The sequence below is a fragment of the Castor canadensis genome, chromosome 13 (genome assembly GCF_047511655.1).
Source record: "Castor canadensis chromosome 13, mCasCan1.hap1v2, whole genome shotgun sequence".
NCBI lineage: Eukaryota > Metazoa > Chordata > Mammalia > Rodentia > Castoridae > Castor > Castor canadensis.
Window position 1 is genome coordinate 21,384,012 of NC_133398.1, and position 22,742 is coordinate 21,406,753.

General features: G+C 43.8%; 2 protein-coding genes across 6 annotated transcripts; one reads left to right on the forward strand and one right to left on the reverse strand.

The window, feature by feature from the left end:
• Positions 1–877: 877 nt before the first annotated feature.
• Positions 878–19,094, reverse strand: C13H9orf43 (chromosome 13 C9orf43 homolog). 5 transcript variants are annotated; one of them, XM_074051220.1, is made up of 15 exons: positions 19,004–19,094; positions 18,601–18,665; positions 16,759–16,849; positions 16,497–16,597; positions 12,355–12,412; positions 10,122–10,222; positions 8,032–8,092; positions 7,141–7,316; positions 6,359–6,509; positions 5,960–6,020; positions 5,580–5,671; positions 5,321–5,414; positions 2,878–2,945; positions 1,553–1,619; positions 878–1,344 (listed from the first exon to the last, which is right to left on the reverse strand). In XM_074051220.1, the coding sequence occupies exons 2-15, from the start codon at positions 18,636–18,638 to the stop codon at positions 1,109–1,111; spliced, it is 1,395 nt and encodes a 464-aa protein (XP_073907321.1). In that variant the 5' UTR covers positions 18,639–18,665; positions 19,004–19,094; the 3' UTR covers positions 878–1,108. The 5 variants fall into 5 exon arrangements, with proteins under 5 accessions (XP_073907321.1, XP_073907320.1, XP_073907319.1 ...); XM_074051219.1 differs by having other exon boundaries at positions 16,497–16,647; positions 16,759–16,920; positions 19,004–19,069; XM_074051218.1 differs by lacking the exon at positions 19,004–19,094 and having other exon boundaries at positions 16,497–16,647; positions 16,759–18,983.
• A 233-nt stretch (positions 19,095–19,327) lies between these two features.
• Pole3 (DNA polymerase epsilon 3, accessory subunit) lies at positions 19,328–21,963 on the forward strand. Its single transcript, XM_020160314.2, has 4 exons — positions 19,328–19,464; positions 19,566–19,651; positions 19,994–20,112; positions 20,385–21,963. Exons 1-4 carry the CDS (start codon positions 19,399–19,401, stop codon positions 20,555–20,557), a joined length of 444 nt encoding a protein of 147 aa, XP_020015903.1. The 5' UTR covers positions 19,328–19,398; the 3' UTR covers positions 20,558–21,963.
• The last annotated feature ends 779 nt before the right edge of the window (positions 21,964–22,742 follow it).

The following is a 22,742-nucleotide window of genomic DNA, read 5'->3' on the forward strand; positions in this document are numbered from 1 at the left end:
TGGACTCCTCTCTCTGGCTACTTCAAACTTAGCAGTGCACACACTGATAGGGCAGACCACCCTTTGGGTGGCTGGACCCAGGAAAGAGTCCTACACAGGCCATGGAAGCAGGCATGAGCCCATTTGGGTAGTGAATTCCAGGTGTCAGGTGCAAAATGCAAAACAGGAGATACAGACTCCAAGATGGCATACATGCTCTTGGTCTTCAGACTTCTCATGAGGAGCAACATGGCCAGAAGAAAGCCAGTACAGGTCTTCCTCAAGCATGGAGCCCAAGCCAATGCTTTTCCTGACCATGTCCTAGATACCATGTATTACTCTTTACTTTTATGTAAACTTGAAATTTTACTATGTTAAAAGTTTTTAAGCCAGGCATGGTGGCTCATGCCTGTAATCCCAACTACTCGAGAGGCAGCGATCCAGAGGCTTGTGGTTCAAGGTCATATTCAATAAACCAGGCATGATAGACCATGCCTGTTCTCCCAGTTATACAGAAGACCATAGATAGGAGGATGATGGTCCAAAAACCAAGTCAGCGGGCTCCTGAGACTTAGGTATTCTGAGTCTTCATTAGCATCATTAAAACTTGCCTGTAGGCTCAGTGCCTTAGAAGCAGGAGCATTAGCTCTTCCAGGTTAATTTAAGTCCAGTGCCACATACATGGGACACAATGAATACTATCTGGTAATGCCGTGGACCCCACCTCCAAAAGAAACCATGTCCAGGAAATGAGAGTAACCTCCTATGGGGGTTCCCACAGGCCAAATCCAGCTTCCCACAACTAAAAACATTTCAGAACTTTATAGAAGAGATAAAAGTGACCCTCCCCTCTCCCCTCCTCCCAGAAACAGAGAATGAGTCTTTTGATTGAGAAGCGTTTAGTTTAATCATTAAAATTATTCAAACCCTAATGGAGAAGTCACCTATATTTAAAAAGGGTGGTGCTCTTTCTCACTCACTTATTTTAGAGGGCAGTACAGTGAATGAAGAATAAGCGCAGGCCTGGTGAAGGCTCCAGAGAACAGGAGTCTCCTCTCAATTCTGCCTATGTCAAAGGCCACTGCCCTCAGGATGCTCTGGATAAGGTTGCCCAAGTGATGCCCTGGGCCTATAGTTCCAGAGACTCCACACTCTGAGCCCCTGATGGATGGTTTTCCTCTTCCTCATCAGCAGTAGCCTGAAGAATCCTTAGCAGTTTGAGCTCAGGGTTCCAGCCTATTTTCGCCATACTTTCTGAAAAGTTTTTGAGGGCCTTCTTGTGGACAGCAGCTGAGGCTCCCAACGTAGCATCCTCTGGAAGACTAGCTTCGTTGTAAGAGAATTCTGTCTCAGATTTGTCAGTACCTAAAAGAAGACTCAGCCGTTAATTGTACCTATAGCCTTCCCCAAATAACTGACAAGTAGAATACAGAAAAGAAAAGGCTGGATATCCTTGGGACCCCTCTGAAGAATGAGGACTGTCTCTCCAGAGAGCTATGCTACCTGATTAATACAGGTTCAGCTCTCCCTATCCTTAGTCACTTACTAAGGCTCCTCCACCCTAATGACTTACTTTCCAGACTGGAGAGCAAAGCCAGGTAGTTGTCAAAGTCATCCATCACTGATTGCGTTATGACACCCTAAAATTCATTGGGGTAGGAATAAGGAAATGGGACTTAAGATCTTAGTAAACTAAAGAATTTTCTAGAACATATTTTTCTTGGAGAAATTAATACCTAAGACAGGACAAAGACGCACCTCCTGGGACTGAAGACAAGTTTATATCATACATTCTTTGCCATCCCAGCTGTCCAGATGAAGACAGAACCCACTACTCCCCCATTCCCAGAAATCAAATAAGGGCAGACCACCTCTAAACAAGCTGCCAAAAACTCCCCACATTTTTGGATACATATGCTGCTCCCCTCATCAAAAGGTGCAGTCTAGCTGGGCACCAGTAGCTCACACCTATAATCCTAGCTACTCAGGAGGCAGAGATCAGGAAGATCTTGGTTTGAAGCCAGCCCAGGCAAATAGTTTATGAGACCCTATCTCTAAAAAAAGCCCTACACAAAAAAGGGCTGATGGAGTGGCTCAAGGTGTAGGATCTGAGTTTAAGTCCCAGTACCACAAAAAAAAAAAAAAAAAGAAAAGAAAAGAAAAAGAGGTACAATCTAGCCAAGCACCAGTGGCTCATCCCTGTAATCCTAGCTACCCAGGAGGTAGAAATAAGGAGGCTCTTGGTTGGAGGACAATGGGGAGGGGGGTAGTCACAAGATCCCATCTCAACCAATAGCTGGGTATGGTGACAAACCTGTCATCCTAAGCTACTCGGTATGGGGAGGATTGGCTAGCCCAGGCAAAAAGCAAGACCCTATCTCAAAAACAACCAGAGCAAAAAGGACTGGAAGCATGGCTTAAGTGGTAGAGCACCTGCCTAGCAAGCATGAAGCCCTGAGTTCAAATCCCAGTGCCACAAAAAAATATATAGACCTGTGGATCTGGTCTGAACTGTGACCTCCTTGACCAACAAAAGATGGGAGAAGTGACACTTATTCTGTTCCAGGCCCATCACTTAAGAAAGTGTCTACTACTAGCAGAGTGGCTCAAGTGGTAGAGCACCTGCCTAGCAAACATGAGGCCCAGAGTTCAAACCCCAGTACCACCAAAGAGAGAGAGAGAAAGAAGAAAGTGACTACTAAGCTATGAAACTCAAACAAACCACAATCCCCATCCAGCATCACTGAGTGACCTCAAGCAGGATCAGAATGATTGTCCAGCTGACCCACAGATTCAGCAGAAATGACAAATTACTATGGCTTGTACTTTGGGGTGGTTTGTTACACAGTAAGAGGTAATTAAACCTGGGCCCTACCAGAGGCCCTGATACACACTCACCTGCTTTGAGATGGCTTCCATCTCCACCAACTTCACATCACTTTCTGAAACCGACAGAGTTGACTGACCTAGTAACCACAAAGTCAATTCAATGCTCCTCTTACTGGCACTTTGTATACCATTGTTGGGCTGCTAGTTGATCCCTAGTCTACAAGAGAATCCCTGTCTAGGACAAGACCCCAATGGCAGATGAAAAGGAGATAGCCTTTTGAATTCTTTTGTTGTTGTGTTCTCTTATTATTATTATTATTATTATTATTATTATTTTAATTGACACAGAGACACTGTACCTATTCATGGGGCTCCATGTGATGTTTGGATATATGTAAACACTGTTATAAGGCCTTCTGAGTTCTATTTGTGATTCTACTTACTTAGGACTATAACCACATCTATTACAAAATAACACCTACACATAACGGCTACAAAAGAAACCAGAACTCTATCTTTCAGTTCATGGCAACTCCTCTTGTCAGAACATGACTCACCTTCTTGTGCCATCCCTAATGTACCCATATTGGCTTCTGACAAAAGGTTTTGGCTTTACATTTCTTTTGTACCAGCTGTTTCCCCAACTAGTCCCTAAATGCACTTTCTTTCCTTTCTCAAACTTCCCTCCTCTAAGCAAACATCTTCCAAGCTGCCACCAGCAGTATTATGCTAAAAGATACACTTTGGTTGGCTGCCTGCCAGCACTGGGTCTCACCTTAGCTGCACACCTGGAAGCACTGGGGCCTGGTGCCCAGTACCAGGAATTCTGATCTAAAAGGTCTGGGGTGTTTTCAAACCTTCTCAGCTGGCTGTAGTAAGGGTAGAAAGGTTAGCCCTCTATGCAGTTTATACAAGGCCCTTTCTACCTGATTGTCCTGGTCTCTCACTCTCCCTTATATACCCACAGCCATGCTGTCTGAGCAGCCAAGTTCCTCCAAGATGCCTCTGCACAAGCTATTCCCACTTCCAGGAATTCTTTTCCATATCAAGAAAATTCTCACAGGATCCAATTCAAAAGTCATCTCTTCTGTGAATCCCTTCTCAACTCAGGGAGCTCAGGCCATCTCTCTAAGAACATAACTCAAAAGGGAAGCATCAGGAGAAACACAAAAGGCAGCAGAATGGAATTGAGGGAATGGTTGCGATCATCCTGGATGAGGTGCTAGCCTCAGACAAGTTACCTCCCACCCTGGGCCATGATTCTTCTACCTGCCATGTGAAAGTCAGGACATTTCTTATATCTTCAAATTAGAGGACATTGTTGGTATCCGAAAGCACTGGAGGCTCATGCCTGTAATCCTAGCTAAGCAGGTGGCAGAGATCGGGAGGACCATCCCCAACAAATAGCTCGAAAGACACTATCTCAAAAATACCCAGCATAGGAAACAGCTAGCACAGAGTGGTTCAAGTGATAGAGTGCTTTCCTAGCAAGCATGAGGCCCTGAGTTCATCATTTTCAGGAACACCTCACCAGAGAGATCCCTCCCCGGGCCCCAGGACTGCTGAGTCAATTCTGATGGCTAAACAGTAGTTTTCACATTAAGGCCAGCAACATGCAGTCTGAGCAGAGAGGAGTCTTGCAAGATTTAGCACCCCCCTCACTCTGCATTGAAGCTGAGAAATGGCAGAGGATAGGGCTAAGTGCATCCCTCAGCTCAGGCAAAATAGGGGCTCTAAAAGGGAAGGTATTACTCTGGCCTCCAGCATGAACACTGGAAGGAAAGGACTGCCTGTTGAGAACTGGCTGCTGCCTGGATGGGGCTACGCAAAGTGCCGATTTCAACCTGAGCTCCTGAACGGTCAAGCTCATGGTGGGGAAGCCAGGGGATCCTGGAGCTCTGCTTCCTCAGGACCATTCTGAGGCTCTAGTGAGGGGCCCAAGTTCTCCCCTGCCCTATTGGCCAATGAGGCCTCAGGGATTCTTCTCTTCCATAACCTGAGCTTGCTCCTACGTTTGATCCTCAAACCATTCTTTGTTTTCCTTTTTTTTGTTTGTTTGTTTGTTTTATTTCTTGAGACAGGGTCTTCCTATGTAGCCCAGGCTGGCCTTGATCTTGAGATCCTCCTGCCTCAGCCTCCTGAGTACTGAGATTATAGGCATATGCCACCATGCTTGGCTCCCACTCTGTTTTTTCTAAGGTAGGTCCTGAAGAAAACATGACTGACTCACACTTGCAGTCATCTCTCAAATGCTCATGTGAAGCAGATACGGTCCACTTGCTTGCTTAGTAACTCTTTGGTGGTAATACATGGTAGGCCAGCCGTCCAGACCGAGCATTTCCAGAAGAATTCCAAGTACCCGACAAAGGCAGGTCTCCAAAATGACATAGGCATGTTTGACTTTTCCTTCCCTCAGCTACACCCTGGAATTCTATGACTTAACCAAGCACAGGCCCCTTACATGTCTCCTTAGCATATACAGGGTTATAGATGATGGCAAGTGAATGCTTACATGAAGATTTCTGGCTCTCTGGATCACTCTTGGATTTCTTTCTAGCCTCCTGAAGCTCACATGAGGAGGACTTTGAAAGTAAAGAAAGCTTTTGCTAAAAGAATTGAAAAGAAGGAACTTAACATTACACTAGATAGGAATGTTCTATCCATACACAGACAGGAAGAATCCCACTGCTCAGGTATTCCTTCCCATCCTGGGCTGCACCCACTTCTCCCACGCCCAGTGAGTCCTCAGGCTTCCCTCATTGCTGTTCTACCTGTTTCTTAGCTGTGGTTTTCATCTTCCTCAGCTGCTGCTGCTGCTGCTGCTGCTGGCGCTGCTGCTGCCACTGCTGCTGCTTCCTGGAACCTGGTGACCAGAGGGCCAGCTCAGACCTCTTCCCACTGAGGGCCCCACAGCCTCCTGCCTGCTGTGACCTGCCCTACTAAGGTGGCTCTCCTGCAATGGTCAGGACCAGACCGTGGGGGGGTGGGGGTGGGAGTGGGGACTGCTTCCTGACACTGGAGTTTCCTGAGTTCTACTTGTCACCCTATAGGACTGTGACAACAAACCTAACTAAATGGGGACCAAGTTAAAGTAAGAGAAATGTGGGCTGGGGGAAGGCGACTGTAAATCCACCAGTACCGCCAAAATTACCATCTCTCTTCAGGTTATAGTGCAATTTCTTCACACCCTCAGGATAGCGCAATGATGGTGTCTGAAGGAAAAGAAGAAAAGCTCTTCTGTGGGCCTTTCCCTTCCCCAAAAGCATTTATTCATCCAGTCAACAAGCACATGTTGGGAACCCAGTGTTTTGCAGCATTGTACCAGGGGCTGTGGAGGAAAGGAAAGGTGTGGGAAATGAAGTGCAGAAGAAGTGTAAATACTGCTTTTCTCCCTCCTTTTCTTCATTGCTTTGACCTACACACAGCCCATCCTTCTGTGGAGCCTGTGTCCAGAGAGCAGGGCAGAGTAGAAAGAGGGACTAACTTTTGGCTTTTAAATGGGTTTGGATGTTCATGTAGGCCTCTTCCTCTGAGATTTCCTGGCTCTTACTTGCAAGGTGAGGCGTTGTATAGTTAGAAACATCTTAGAAGAAATTTCACTGTCAGGACGGTTCTTTTCCAGAGGAAGATTCCTTTTCATCACAGATAACTGTAGCTTCATCTCTGCACAGGGCACATTATTTCCTCCATCTGGCAAAAGGCTGAAGACAACAGAGACAGCCAGACAGTCAAGAACAGCTCTTCCTAGAGAGTGTAGCTGATGAGAAAGATGAAAAGGACTCCAAATCTGAAGAAATTTCACTTTGTATCCAGAAAGGCTTATTCCCACAGTGTTCATCCAGAAACACCTTTGCAATGCAGCCATGGTAACCACAGTGGGTTTATTAAGCATTTACTCTATGTCAGGCTTGTGTGTTTTGTATCTCTAAGCCCTTAAAACCCCTTACAATATTGAAGCTGAAAGAGGCTAAATTATCGAAATTCACAGTTAAGTTTCAATATGAAATTTAAAGGATGTCACTCTCCAAATTATACACACCCTGCTGCCTTCCCTTTATCCATAATTCAGCTACAAAAACAAAACAGAATAGTGCTACCTCCTGGTGAGGGATTAAATGAGAGTTCATATAATGTGCTTAGCCCAGGGCCTGGCAGATGGTAAGTGCTTGACTGACCATGACTGTCATCCCTACCTGTTGGTAGGTCTAAGAATTCAGTAAACAAGTTGGATGACAGCTCATTCCCTGCTCTACTCAAAAAGAGCAACTGCTTAGACCCATACCAGCTTTAGTGAAGAGCAGGACTCGATTCTCCCAGCCTCATGACACTCACCACTCCTTCAGCAGATCCTGAGGTAGTGAGTCAGCATGGGCCCAGACCGGGACAGATTCCGAACTCGACTGCTCAAAAAAGTGTACTGGAGATGGGGGAGGCACCACCACTCCTGGAGTTTCCAAGCGTGTGTCTGTGTACTGCCTTCCAGGGAGACACAGAGGTGGCTTACTTTCCTGGAAGAGAAACATTGCAAAGAATGCTCCAAACCACTCTCTTCAAGTTTCTCCCCAACGTTCTACCCTGACGCGCAAACTTGCTCCAGACCCACTCCAGTCATTCCTAAATCCTCTTGACCCCAAGGGCCACCCTATTTCCTCTTCTCAGGTTCCCATTCCTATTGCTGTATTCAGACCACACAGAAATCGTTTTGTTTTGTTTTTCCAGAGAGGTCATTTGTTTATTCACTCAACAAACTAACTGGTATCATCTATACGCCAAGCATAGGGCTAGCAGGTGGGTGGATTCCATAATGAATGAAGTGGAACAAGACATTTCTCTCATGAATATAGTAGTCTGATGACTTATCTGAGCTCACAGTTACCTATAAATGGCAGAATTTAGAGTTGGAAGTCCAGGTCTTAAAACTTTTAGTCCATTGGAATTCTCTCCCATCACACTGAGGATTAGTTTTCAACTGATCAAAAAGTCCCCCTGAATATCCAATGGTTTCTCCTCTCATCTCTTCAAGGTGCTCTTCACCTTCTTACAGGGAGCAGAAAAGGAAAGGGAACCTGAAGAGGCTCAGTAATTATTTCTAAAGGAGGGATTTCATTTGCAGATTTTTTTCATTTATAGGGGGTAGGGGTGGGGTGGGGAGACCTAAAAGGAAAACAAAAATAAGCCCTTCAGAGTAGTATCACAAACATTTAGGCAAAATATTGAACTCACCCCTTTCAATTTCTTTCTTCTCTTCTTCCCATGCCAAAAAGTAGGTGTCTTCTCAGCTGAGCTTGAAACAAGAATGACCATGACTTCCTCCCAGACATCTTAAGCAGAAGCACTAAGTGTATTTGTGAAAAATGACCATGGAGATTCCTATCTCTAATTAGTACTCAAGGATGGCTGGGTTGGACGCCAACAGTACCTGCTACCCAGATACCTGCTGCTGGAAAGACTTCCTCACCCTCACATCTAAATTTTGTTCCCCAACATTCTCTCTGAATTTATTTTCACAGTATGAATTCAAATTAGAAATTATACACTTAGGTGTGGTTATGTTTGTAATGTCTGACCCCTCCATATGGCCCTAGGAGGACAGGGACCAAGTCTATTCATTCCTCACTGGATCCTTGCTGCTTAGCCCAGAGGAGATAATCAAAAAGCACTTTTTTTTTTTGGCAGTCATGGTGGTGCAGACCTGTATTCCCAGCTACTTGGAAGGCAAAGGTAGGAGGATCATGGTTCAAGGACAGACAGCCCAAGCAAAAGTTAGTAAGGCTCTGTCTAAAAAACAAGTCGGGCATAATGGCACACACCTGTTGGGAGGCAGAGACAAAAGGCTCGATTGAGGTCAGAAGTCAGCCTGGGCAAAAGTATGAGACCCCACCTGAAAAACAAACTAAAAGCAAATACTGGGCACTGGTGACTCACACCTATAATCCTAGCTACTCAAGAGGCAGAGATCAGGAGGATCATGGTTCGAAGCCAGCCAGGGCAAACAGTTTGCAAGACGCTATCTCGAAAAAATCCCATCACAAAAAGAGCTGGTGGAGTGGCTCAAGGTGTAGGCCCTGAGTTCAAGCCCCAGTACTGCAAAAAAATAAATATATAAATAAAAAATATAAGCAAAAGGACTAAGGACGTGCCTCAAGTGGTAGGCTGCCTGTGAAGTGCAAGCCTCTTCTCCTTCTTGCTTGGGAAATGGAAATGATAACTGGAGCTCTAGCAGCCAACTTGGAGTTTAAAAACACCGATGAAGCACTTTAGAAGATGGAAGTCACAGACTAAGGGGGATGGCCTGGAAAACTAGAATTAGCCCTGGTTTCAGGTTATCTCACAGAAGGGCTGGAGGGAGTGACTCAAGTAGTAGAGCACCTGCCCAGGTAGCATAAGATCCTGAGTTCAAGCAACAGTACCACCAAAAAAATAACAATAATAAAGTGTGATTGGGCTGGTGGTGTGGCTCAAGCAGTAGAACACCTGCCTGGCAGGCATGAAGCCCTGAGTTCGGACTCCAATACTCCCAAAACAAAAACAAAAACAAAAACAAACAAAAAACCCACAGATTATCTCATAGAGCTGACATACTAGCCATGACCCGCCTACCTCTGGGTTTCTTTTAGATAAAGGAACATAAATTCCTACAGGTTTTGTTGTTGATACTATGTGTATACAGACAAAAATGCATACTTAAAGAAGCATTTACCAGTCTGATTTTGTAAAAAGAAAAATTCTTGAGGTTGACATCAATAAGATGCTGACTAAGAAGAAATTCAGCCACTTCACAAGAATATGAAAGCCTCAGCAGTCATCAAAAAAAACTTTCCCCATGGTTGTCAATACTAGTAAGCCTTTGGGCCTTTGCCAAATGACCTCTGTCACACTCTGCTTTATATACAAGTCCTACAAGTTATTCTTTTTGCACCACTGTTCTAGCCTTGGGGTAGAGAGCACAGTTCATATGCTTTACCAAGAGCTCTTTCACAAGTTGCTGAGGGCTAATTTTAAAAAATGAATAGCGAGCATTTATGACTTAATCAAATCTCACTAATAAATTGGGCCCTGACTTATATGCTATTTACTGCCATGTAGAATTTGATATAGAGAAGTCTCACAGCATGAATCTCAAAGTGCTTTAAAACAGAATTTCAGTGTAGAATTTCAGAGGCAGAAGCAAGAGACAATGCCCACCTCTTTGCTTGGCCTCCTGCTACTTGTAATGAGATACTTAAAAGGGAGATCACAAAAAGGAGGCTTGCTGAGGACTGTAGGAATTTACAGAATTTACAGAATCTTCAAGTTCTAGATGCAATACTCACCTCATACTCTTCTCCGTTTTTTCTGGGATCCAGATTACAACCATATTTCTGACATCTTCAGAGCAAGGTAGTTGTGTCTCATTCAAATTCAACACTGAAAGCTAAGAGAAAGCCACAAAGAGATGGCTTGAAGTATTGGGCTCCTGCTGGCACTAAGGACCAGATTATTCTAATCAAAAAGTTTAGTGGCTCAAAAGCGATAAAAAATAGGGTAGAGGGTTAGCAGAATGGTTCAAGTGGTAAAGCGCCTTCTTAGCAAGCAGAAAGCCATGAGTTCAAAACCCAGTACCACCAAAAAAAAAAAATAGGGTGGAGGGTAAATTAATTGAAGTATTTCATAAGCGTTTATGAAAATAGTATAGTGAAACTAGTTAAAATTGTTTTAAAAAAGGAGGAGAGGGGATAAGGAAGAGTAACAAAGAGGATGAATTTGATCAAAGTACATTATATGCACATATAGAAATACCACAATGAAACCCTTTTTACAATTAGCACAGGCTAAAAAAAGAAAATAGCAAAAAGACATTTCCAATCCCCAAATCACCATAATATTCTCCCAAACAGCCTACTACATCAGTTGTCAGTACAAACACTGCAAGAGCCAGCATATTTAAACAAAAACTCTTTGGTTGGTGGAATGGCTCAAGCAGTAAAAGCATCTAATTAGCCAGCATGAGGCCGAGTTCAAATCCCAGTGCCGCCAAAAAAAAAAAAAAAAATCTCCTCCCCTACCTGCTTCCCTGTGACATTACGGATGGATCTGCTAACTCCCAACCCCATTCCACATGAAGGTACCTTGGGGCTTACCTGGGAAACAACTCATGCTGCCCACTCCACTCCAAAGACTTAGGTCCCCTGCAGGTAATCAGTCAGCATTTTGGGAGCGGGGAGAGAATGGATGGAGACAGAACCAAGTTTTCTACTTTTATTTATAGCCTGTCTATAATTATAGACATCTATACGAAAGTTCAAGTGTTAGTTCTTCTCACGTGTAGCTATTTAGGATCCTACAACACTCAGGGTTTCAAGGAAACCTTGTAAATCATTTAGTCCCTATTCCTAATAAAATGTACCAAAAAAACCCCCCAAAAAACCCACAAAGTGGTTAAAAATAAGGTTGCTCTTGCTAAAAGGAACTGATTTGGCTTGGGGAAAACAAAAGAGACATTTTATTGCCTTTTGAATTTAGAATCATCTTCATATGTACCTTTGCAAATAATTAGTTAAAAAAAATGTAACCTAAAGAGATCAAGGAGGCAAAGTGACTTGTCCATTCATCATTCAATCCCATCTGCCCTCTCTTAGTCCCTTACATTCTCTACCACATGGTATTGGACAGAGACTCAGTTCATGAAAAAATAAAAGCCCTCCAATAGGACTGCAAACAATAGTAAATCTTTCTTTACTGTAGGTAAGTAGGAAAGGCTTTCTTCCTAAAGATGTAATTTAGCTCTACGTCTATTAGACACACACCTTAGCAAATCATTTCTCATATGAACCTGAGTTTCCTTATCTGTACGATGTATGACATAGAACACAGTAATGTTCTTTGAATTGCAACTGCAACTTATTTATAGGTCATCAAATCAAATTTTGTGAGTCACAGCTACCTGTTTAAAAATGAAATAGAGTAAAACAGAATAGGACAGAAAATATCAGATTACCTCCCCCACAGTCAGGGTGAAGATTATCCCATGATCCTTTGCTGTAAAATCTATTTCTTACCATGAATTTTAGTTCTTAAAGTTTGAAGACTATCAGACCAGATGATCTTAAGGCCCATTATTTTAGTTCTGATATTCCAGCACTTTCATTTTCCTGACTATGAGATAACAATGTTTACTTAGAAGCTAAACATGCTCTACACAGAGGGCAGAAAATTCTCACCTATATCAAACCACCACAAATCAATCCCACTTGTGCCTGGGATTTCTGAAAACAATACAGCATATGAAGCCCTTAGTATGGACCTTAGTATAGAGTAAGGATCCAATACAAGACAGTTATTATCATCATTATTATTCAGAGTATAGTGTTTTTGAAGAATAATGTTAAAGGCAAACTATTTTCTTCCTACTAGTAAAGACAAAATGTGGAGGTAGTACCTTTTTTTTTTTTTTTTTTTTTTGGTGATTTTGGGGTTTGAACTCAGGTCTCATGGTTGCTAGGCAGGCACTCTACACTTGAGCCACGCCTCCAGCCCAAAGAGGTGCCTTTTTCATTTGCAACTTACTTTTGGAAATCTATCAGTATGCTCCATCACACTTTTGTCAGGGAAACTCCTCTGAGGCCTAAAAAAGTGAGAGTTCCAAACATGAAACAGAAACACAGAAGACATTGGAACGATAAAGTTAAACCCTTCTCCTTATCTACAGCAAGCCTTGGATTTAATACTAACCAAATGAAAGAAGAGGATCCTAAATAGACATTGCACACTGTAAATACTTCACAACCATGTGTGACAGCAAGTGAAATTCATAGCCTACGCCTCTCTCTCCAGCCACAGAGACAGGTAGATCACCATCATTAAAAGTCTATCAAGTACCTTTGATATAGATGTTCAAAAGCATGTGAAATAAACATGTGATTTACACATATAATAGAATATTATTCAGCTTTTGAAATTGATATGCTACTGTAGAGATGAACCTAAAAAATATTACACTAAATGACATAAGCCAGACCCAACGGGACAGATTCGTATGATTCCACTTATATGAGGTACCTGGAATAGGCAAATTCAAGGAGATGGAGAACAGAATAGAGATTTCCAAGGTCTGAGAGGAGGGAATGAAGAGCTATTGTCCAAAGGACAGAGTTTCTGTTTTAGATGATGAAAAAGTACTGGATAGAGATGATGATTGCACAATTGTGAATGTACTTATAATTATATAAGTATACATAATTTTTATAAAATAGTAATTTTTATTAAAAAAATAATTTTATTATGTATACTTACTATTGTAATAAAAGAATACCACTCTCATATTTGAATATCACTTGCTATTTATTTTTTAAGCATCTTATGTTTATGAATGAAAAAATAATGCAGAGGTATACAATAAAGACCCAACAGTAGGCTTGATTTATAAAATCCCATATGATATAGGCCCCAGTTTCTACTAGTATTTTCTCCTCCTCAGCCTCATCTCTGGTCCCACTTCTATTCCTGCTCAATGTTGCAGACACAATGAACTATTTCCTAATACCTAAAAATTTTCCTCTTGCCTCCAGGCCTTTGCATGTACTATTCCTCTAAGTTTAGAACTCTTCCACCTCATCTCCCACATGTGACCCCCACTTCACCAGACTGCTCAAACTTCAGATCTAGGCACTGGTGCCACTTGTACAGATGACAGTGACTAGAAAGGAACCCTTTCTAGTGCTTCCACATACTGAAGTGGCAGTCTTCTTGAGACATTCATCACCCTGGATGTCCCTACCTACTGACTTGTTTGCTTCTCCAGTTAGATTGAAGACCCTGTGGGCTTAAAGACTGTGTCTTACATGAGGAAAACAAAATATTGTTGTATCACCAGCATCCAGAACAGTAGCCCCTACTAAAATATATTTGTGAGGTGGATGAGTGACTAAATGAATGATATCACAACTGCTCCCTAAAATCCAGAGGAGCAAACAGGACAAATGTATAAAGACATCCACAAGTACGTCAGGGACAATCAGTGCTGGGTTAGGTTAGAAGAATGGGTACCTAGGGATAGTGGTAAATGGAAAACACAAACTGGACAGCAGAGGAGGGCGCAGTCACTTATTCAACAGACATTTGAGCTTCTACTCTATGCCATGCACTACTGAAGACACAGGAAGGAGACAGAGCAGTGAACCAAAAAACATGGTTCCTGCTCTCAGAAGTTCCTGTTCTCAGAACTGACATTCTAAAGAAGGGAAGCAAGCAAATCAATAAAATGCATTTCATATCAGAACAAAAGGCAAAAGAAACAAGATTAAATGATGCTAAAGGTGTGGGGAAATTTTAAGAAGGGTGGTTTAGAAAGATCTCTGAAAAAGAAACAATTTTTTCCCCAAAAAACTAGAGCTTGAACCCAGGGCCTTGCATTTGCAAATGCTCTACTGCTTGGGAGCCATCTCTCCAGCCCTTTTGTTTTCATTTTGTTTTTGAGACAAGGTCTCCTAGGCTGGCCTGGAACTCCTAATCCTCCTGCCTCCACCTCCTGAGTAGCTGGGATTACAAGCACACAGCACCATCCCCAGTGTGTGAAAAGCAACTCTTAAGCTTAAATTTGAAGGACCGAAAGGAATTATCCACAGGAGGATCTAAGGCAGTATTTCTTAACCAAGGGCCAATTTTGTCCGTGTGGGACATTTGGCAATATGTGGACACATTTTGGTTTGTTACAACTGCAGGTGAGGTATGACTGAGCAATCATTCAATCAGTAGAAGCCAAGGACATAGCTGAACTGAGGCAACAGACAGATCCCCGTGATGATTACTTGATCCAAAATGTCAATAGTTCTAGGTTGCAAAACTCTTAAGTTAGAGAAAAACTGTTCCACTCTGAGGAAACAGCCGGTTCATGGGCCGTGGGGTAGGAAGAGCGATGTGGGCCTGGTGGAGTGGGTCAAGTGGTAGAACACCTGCCATACCACAAAAAGAAAGAAAGAAAGAAATAGCAATGTGGCTGGAACCTGTTGAAGAAAGAGGAGGAAACACAGGATGAGGTCTGCTAGGAAGGCAGGATCTTGCAGAGCTGTACAGGCCACGTCTGGGGACTTAACTGAGCAGCACAGAGGGAAGAGGCCTTAAAGTTTGGGGAAACTGCATGAACAAATATCAGAGGCAGAAAAGCTGGTGTCAGAAAAGAGAGGACTTTCTGGCTAAGGAGGAGCCAAATAGGCTGGAGGCGTGGCTCAAGTGGTAGAGTGCCTGCCTAGCAAGAACAAGGTCCTGAGTTCAAACCCCATACCACAAAAAAAAAAAAACAAAAAAACTAATTTGTTAGTTTTTGTGTTGGTTATTTTAGAGATAGAGTCTCATGAACTATTTATTCAGGGCTAGCTTTAAACCTCAATCCTACTGATTTCTGCCTCCTGAGTAGCTAGGATTACAGGTACCCAGGGGAAGGGTGGGGGGAACTAATCTTAAGGTGCTGGAGTCATGGCTCAAGTGGTAGAGCACTTGCCTACTAAACACAAATCTCTAAGTTCAAACCCCAATACAGCCAAAAAACAAAAAAGAGGAGCCAAACGTGGAAGGTTAATCTGTCCTTCATACATAAGATTGTTTAGAGGGAAAAGGCAGGGAGATCCATTCAGAAGCCCTGCAGAAACCCACATGGGACAATGAGAGACTGGTGTAGAACAGAGGCTATGAGGCAGAAAGCAAGAACACAGAAGAAGAGGGATGGAAACCAGGAGCCACATGGATGAAGTTGCTTTGTCACAGTACATCACACACCTGCACCTGACAGCAGTTGGAAGTGTGTTGTGTGCCTATGTGCAGATGCGAAGCACAACACAGGTCTTGGCTGGAAGGTGCTGCTCATTTCCCAGGGTTCAAGTCCTAGAGAACCTAAAAGTAGTCCTATCCTTTCCTGTACCATCTTTACCCTAGGAAAAATCAATAGGAGCCGGGCGCTGATGGCTCACACCTAGCTACTAGTTACTAAGGAGGCAGAGATCAGGAGGATAGCAGTTTGAAGCCAGTCCTGGGCAAAGAGTTTGGGAGACTCTATCTTGAAAAAAATCACAAAAAAGGACTGTGGAGTGGCTCAAGCTGTAAGAGTGCTTGCCTACCTAGAAAGTGTGAGGCCCAGAGTTCAAGCCCCTGTACTGCATTGGGACCCTCCTGATCTCTGCCTGCTGAATAGCTGGGATTACAGGCATGAGCTACCACCGGCACTGGGTGCCCAGCAAGACAGGGTCTTTAAAAAGATAATTAAGGTAAAATGAGTAGGTCCTAATCCAATATAAAATGAGAGTAGGACACAGACACATCCACATAGGGAAGACCATGTGAAGACAGAGGAAGAAGACAGTTAGCTCCAAGCCAAGGAGACAGGCCTGAAAAGAAAAGAACCTGCTATCAATTTGATCTCAGACTTCTAGCCTGCAGAACTGGGAGCAAAATCAATTTGATTGTTTAACCCTCCTAGTCTATGGTACTTTGTAATGGCAGCACTAGCAAACCAGTACAGCTCTAAATTATCCAGCACCTAAAACACAAGAAGAGTGCTTTCTTTTTGTTTCCTTCCACCTAGTCACCACTTCTTTAACTGAATTAGTATTTTCCTTTTTAATCCAGATTTCTCAAAGCCTCCTGTGTGGGTAAGGGAAAATGATAACCTAGAAATTTGAGAAAACCATCCACTAAAGGAAGATTCCAGGATAATTTACCTTCGTTGAAACTTGAAGTCAAGCTTTGAACCCCGACACAATAAAGAACGGGCTTTAGTGAAGGTAAATCCTGATAAATGTTGCTGAGTGAGTCTCTTGGCCTGGAGGTAGGAATTGGAGAAGTTTGCAACCGTGAGCACTGGGAGTTTATCTGAGAAAGCAACCCGGGAGAAAGCATGTTAAGTGTTACCAGGAGAGAGGGAGCCAAATGGAAACAGTTTAAGGACCTCATGAGGAAGAAGACAGAGGCTAGCTGATTCACCTTGAACATCCAGGGGAGTTTTGCCCAGTGAGCCCAGGATTCGAGGATGGCCCCTCTCAATCCTTCGGACAGTTGCCCAGCACTGTGGATGCTGACAAATAGCCAAGTTGCAGGTAGTTTCATCCCACTGGCTCTCTTCTGGCAAATCCATAGCTATAAATGCTTTAGAACAAAGGCCATACCTGCAATTTCCCAGCCCTCTGAGAATCAACAGTAGCATAATTGAGAGTTTTACCATACATTAGTCATGCTATCCAGATCTCAACTGGGACTCAAATAAAAAAATACTTCTCTTGAACCCATATAGGCAAATGGTAGTCACTATACAAATAAGGATAAACAAGCATGTATGAAAACATCTCAGCATGAGGTCAAATAGCAAGTCTGGGAGCAGACTGGCCTAATTGGCCATTTAATAGCTGAGTGACCTGGGACTTATCCAATCTAAGCCCCATTTTCCTCATCTGTAAAATGAGGGTAAGACTGTTTCAGTCATTATAAAAATTAGTTAATGGATATTTAAAAGCCTGACATATAACTTAAAATAAATATTGGGTTCCTTTCCTTTTTCCCCTTCATTAATCGTGAAGGAGAAGATGCCACCATTTCTGAAAAGCCTTATTAAATGACAACCAATAAAGTCACACAAGTGCTTTCAATATCTCAAGCCTTGTTAAGGCATGCTTCAGTTTCCAACATGCTTCAGTTTCCAACATGCTATAATTCCCACAGAGACAGATAAAACATCCACTGGCCATGAATGGTTTGCTCCAACTGCAAATCGTTAAGACTTGCCATTGCTTCAGAGGCCATTAGCTTTTCATTTACTCGCTGTTATGGACCTTAGCCAAGTGACTTCACCCCTCTTAGCCTGTGTCCTCATAAAAGGGGGGGGGGTGTCTTAAATAGGATTGTAAAAGCACTAAATGAGATAATGTTTTTGTTTTGTTTGGTTTTTTTGATAATGTGCTTTTTTGTGTGCTGTATAATTAAGTATTCAAATATTATCTTTCTCTAGAGATGTTTTAGGCAATCACTACCACATTATTCCTATGAACGTTTTAGGGACATCGTCCATTTCTTCTTTTTTCTGTTCAACATATTTACTGACTACTAAGTATGTGAAAGGACCTGTTTGGGGGATGAAGAACAGTAAATGAACTCACTGTTGTAAACAACTTATAATTTAGATCAGAGTAGCAAACTATTGGCCTGGGATTGCCCCTGGCCTATGACTTGTTTAGTTTGGTCGGTACTTTGAGTCAGTATTTAAAAACTGAAATAGTCTATCATCTCCAGATTTCTGGCTCTTCTTAGAGATTAAAATGTCTGACAACACTGGGCCCAGTTCCAACTAAACAGTAAGGGGCAGAAAAAGCGTGGTTTCTGGCTGCTTTAAGCCAGGCCTGATCACCCGAAGTTCAGTGTTCCCTACACCACCCTGCAAGTATTTTTCATTGTATCTATTTGTTGTTTTTCTCCTAATAGGGAAATACTTCTCTGAAATCACGTCTCCATCGAAAGCGGGAAAACAAAACTCTTGAGACTTTGTTTCAAGTGGGGAAAAGAGCAGCATTACAGTGTTCTCAATGGGAGGTGAGAATTGCTACGCACTTAATATGAAAATAACACGGACTGGGGGAGTGGCTCATCGGGTAGCACAAGGCTATCAGTTCACACCCCAGTCCCACCAAAAAAATTAAAATCGCCAGTGCAAAACCTCGGTAATGATTCTGAATGGGAAAGATGTACAATGAACGAAAAGGTGAATACAGTTTTAACAGGGTTTGGTTTTGAATGTGATGTTATTCTTGTAAGAGGCTGTTTCTCGCCTTCTGTTACCTGCCCAGCCTGAACTGAGGAAGTCTCTTCAGGCGCATCTCCACATCGCCAGCATGAGTGCTGCGCTGCAAAATAATCCACGTTAAAAACAACAAAAAAACCTAAATAACGCTTATCCTTTATATACAAAGTTACGAGGCAAGAAAAGACTAAGAATGGACATCAGCTCCAGTAGACTCCAAAAAAAAAAAAAAGCCCCCTTTCATTCCGCACAAAGAGGGGAAAAAATGGGGGACTCGCGTGCTCCCCACCAGACGAAAGCAGATACCAAAGCGTTTGGGTTTCCAAGACACCTGGAAACAACGCTGGCCGCCCTCGCGGAACTGAGGCCGTGGCCCCGCCCACCAGGCCCGGCCCCCGTCGGCAGAGGCCCCGCCCAGCCTTCCCCTCCCTCGTTAGCCACCTGTCTGCGGCGACGCCGCAGAGCACTATGGGAAGTGGACAGAAGCCTCCTCGAGCCAAACTTTTTTGATGCAAAAGCTCTGGATGAGGCGGCCGCGTAAAGTTAAAAATAAGAAGCCTTGGGAGAACGTGAAGAGTACGGTGGCTCAGAATGAAACCCCAGTAAGCCAAAACCACAGCAATATGGAAAGTTAGGAGGCACCGGAGACTTGAGGCGGAGGCGGGGCTGGGGAGGAAGGAGGGTATGTCGTACAGGGCATTGTGGGATACGGTGGGCAACGTGGGGCTGGACGGGAGCCTGGGAGGGTCAGACCATAGCGACGCGGGAAGTCCGGACGCGGTAGCTGCCTAAGTTGGAGGCCTGAGGCGGAGGACGATCGGGTCCCAGCAGTGGCAATGGCGGAGAGACCCGAGGACCTAAATCTGCCCAACGCCGTCATCACCAGGATCATCAAGGAGGCGGTGAGCGGCTCAGGCCAGCGGATGGTCCGGGGGAGGACGAGCGGGCTGGAGGGAAGCAGGTCCCTAGCGGACATTTGTGTTCACCACGGCTCTCCTCGCAGCTCCCGGACGGTGTCAACATCTCTAAGGAGGCCCGGAGCGCCATCTCTCGCGCCGCCAGCGTCTTCGTGCTGTACGCCACGTCCTGGTGAGCGTCGCAGAGCCGCCCAGAGCTCAGCTGGGGCCAGGCGGAAGGGAGGCGCAGGCAGACCCCGGATCCAGTTCCTGGCCTGGACTCCTCAGACCCCCCAACAGTTAGTTCCTGCTCCAGTTCCTACAAGCTCTGAGGCAAATTCAGCCGCCAAAGCTTTGCCTTAGCGCGTTGTGCAGGGAAGGGGTGGGGAGGACTTGCCCGTGTCACACCAGAACCATGTATCGAAGACGACCCTGGGCTTCTCCACCCACCTCGGGGCGCTCCTCTTCCCCTCCGCTGCACACGCGGCAAGAAGGAGCCTGCCAGCCTCTGACGGTCTTTCTCTTTCATTTTCAGTGCCAACAACTTCGCTATGAAGGGGAAGCGCAAGACACTCAATGCCAGTGATGTGCTCTCAGCCATGGAAGAGATGGAGTTCCAGAGGTTCATTGTCCCGCTCAAAGAAGCTCTAGAAGGTATCCACCCTTCTGTTTCCTAAGCCACATAGAAAGATGTTCATCCTGTGTGCCCTGATCACCCAGCCATAAGGCTTTTCAATGGTTAGTGAACCATTGAACCAGTACTGGTTTTGACTTAGACCAGTTTAGTTGGTACCATCTCTGATCTATTCGTGATGTTGAGCAGGTTAGTTTTCCTTTTATGCCTCAGCTTTTCTAATGGAGTTAACTGCTGCAGTGTCTGCTTCACTCTTCCAGCTCTGCCTCCTAACCCCCTCCTTTCATTACAGCATATAGGCGGGAGCAGAAAGGCAAGAAGGAAGCTTCGGAGCAAAAGAAGAAGGACAAAGACAAAAAAACAGATTCAGAAGAGCAAGACAAGAACAGGGACGAGGACAATGATGAAGATGAGGAAAGGCTGGAAGAAGAAGAACAGAATGAAGAAGAGGAAGTAGACAACTGAATAGAGTGGGCAGACTGGCACCATATTTATTCATGGTACCACCCTGAAATATCTCATAGGTTTATGCGAAGCTTTTCCCTGCTGGGTAGAGCGGTCTTAGGCTCAGATACCTAAGATCAAAATAAAAACTGGATAGAATTATCAAAATTAGCTCTTCCCAGACTCAGAGCATCTGAGTAGCAGAATCCTATTTTGCTGAAGGTTATGACTTTTTAGTAAGGGGGATTCTGAATGGCTAATTAAATTGGCCCATTTGATATCTTGTTTACTTAGATGTATGTTTAGGTAATTTTTGATCCCCAGTCTCCCTGACCCTCCAAAAAAGTAATAATAACTCCGTGCTGCCTGCTGTGTTCCACACCACAGAGGCAGTGAAGACTCAGAAAAAATTGAGGCTTTGATCATGGTTGGCCTATGTTCGATTGCACAGTATTTGGCAATAGTAACTTATTAAGAATGGTCAAAGGGCTGGGGATATAGCTCACAGATAGAGCACTTGCCTAACAACATGTGCAGGGCCCTAGGTTTATTTTCAGCAGCACACACGCAAAATGGTCGCAATGGTTTAGCTCTAGGAAACTACTAAAACGCTCTGAGAGAATAATGAAATCTGTCACCTCTTCACTTGACAGTCGCATTAAGTTTTGTTTTCTCTAGACTCTTTGGCTCACAGCCCTCCTTTATTGCCTGCAGATACTCAACCTGCAGAGGTGACTGTGCTCTATGTACAGATGCTCTTGCATAAGCGGTTTGGATTGAAACTGGTCAAGCAAGAGTGACACTGTCTTACAAAACAGATGACTTAGTCTTAGATGTACCTCACTGCCTGCCACTGTACAGCTTTAGGATTCATTATCACCTCCTGGAAGGTGTAAAATCCAGGCTTTCTCTTCTTGTAATCCATCTCCTAGATTGTGGCTCTGCCTTTTCAAACTCTTATTTGTGACAAGTTCCAGAGTTTATTTCCACTAGGCTTAACTTTTCCCCTCTATACTTCTCCCTATTTTCTGCTTCTCATTCCCACCTTCTGTCTCTATCTGCAACTCTAGGAATTTTGATTACTTGCTTAATATCCCAAAGTGTAGGTTCCTCTGATTCCTTAGTCTCATGTCTTTTAAAAATGGCTTTGTGAAATTCCTCTAAACCTTAAGGGAAAGCTGATGGTGCTCAGGAATCTAATCTCCAACCATCCCTTTAATTGCTTCTAAAGCATCTGTGTTGGCCCTTTGTAGCCTTTTCCTCTTCCCTTCAGTACTCCAAGCACTTTCTTGTCTCATCTGAGTGCTTGGGGTTGAACACTGTTAACTTGTTAAGTGAATACAGTGAAATGTTTTGTTGACAAACAACTGAAGACTGTTGAGAAAATTTTAATGCTTTGTACAAATAAAGAACATTTCTTGTTTAAAGTGATGACTCATAAGAGTGTGCTTTTGGAGAGGACCCTCTGATCGTGCCCCATACAGTATTTGGGGTATGGACTGGGCCAGACTTTTATAAACATTGAGTCCTACATCAGTTGGAATGACCAGCAGGTGCTGCACATTCACAGGCAAGGGCGTCACCCTTAACCACCGCAAGTACCTTTAGTGGCTCTTACCAGCACCCTAGATTCTCACCCAATTCATTTATTGAGCCTGTCCTATATATGGCACTGTTCTAAATGCTTTAATTAACTAGTTTATCTCTGTTATCTCATCACAATTCGGTATTTTCAATCCACATACACTTAAATCATAAGTCACATTTATAGATAAGATCATGTTAGGCATGATGGTACATGCTTGTAATCCCAGCACTCAGGAAGCTAAGGCAGGAGGATCATCAAAGGTCCAAGGCCAGCCTGGCCTACCTAGTAAGACCCTGTCTCAAAAATAAAAATCTTAAAAAAGATTTCACAAAGATAAGCCCCAGTGGTCACTTGATCTAGTTGCTTTTTCCTTCTCCACAGCAGGAACATTCCTAATTCCCACAAGCTGCACTCAAGGCTAAGCCCTCAAGTCCCATCTGGACTCCTGTGACTTCCTTTCAGCTCAGTTTCCTGCCTCATCTCTACTTCCCCTGTGTAATTGCCAAGTGGATCTTCCTGGAACACTGCTATACTACAGTCCCTCCCTGCCTCCTTGGAAATCATACCCATACATAATAAGCCCATGTAAGGAGGGCTTGCCCCCCCTTAGAGTAGAAT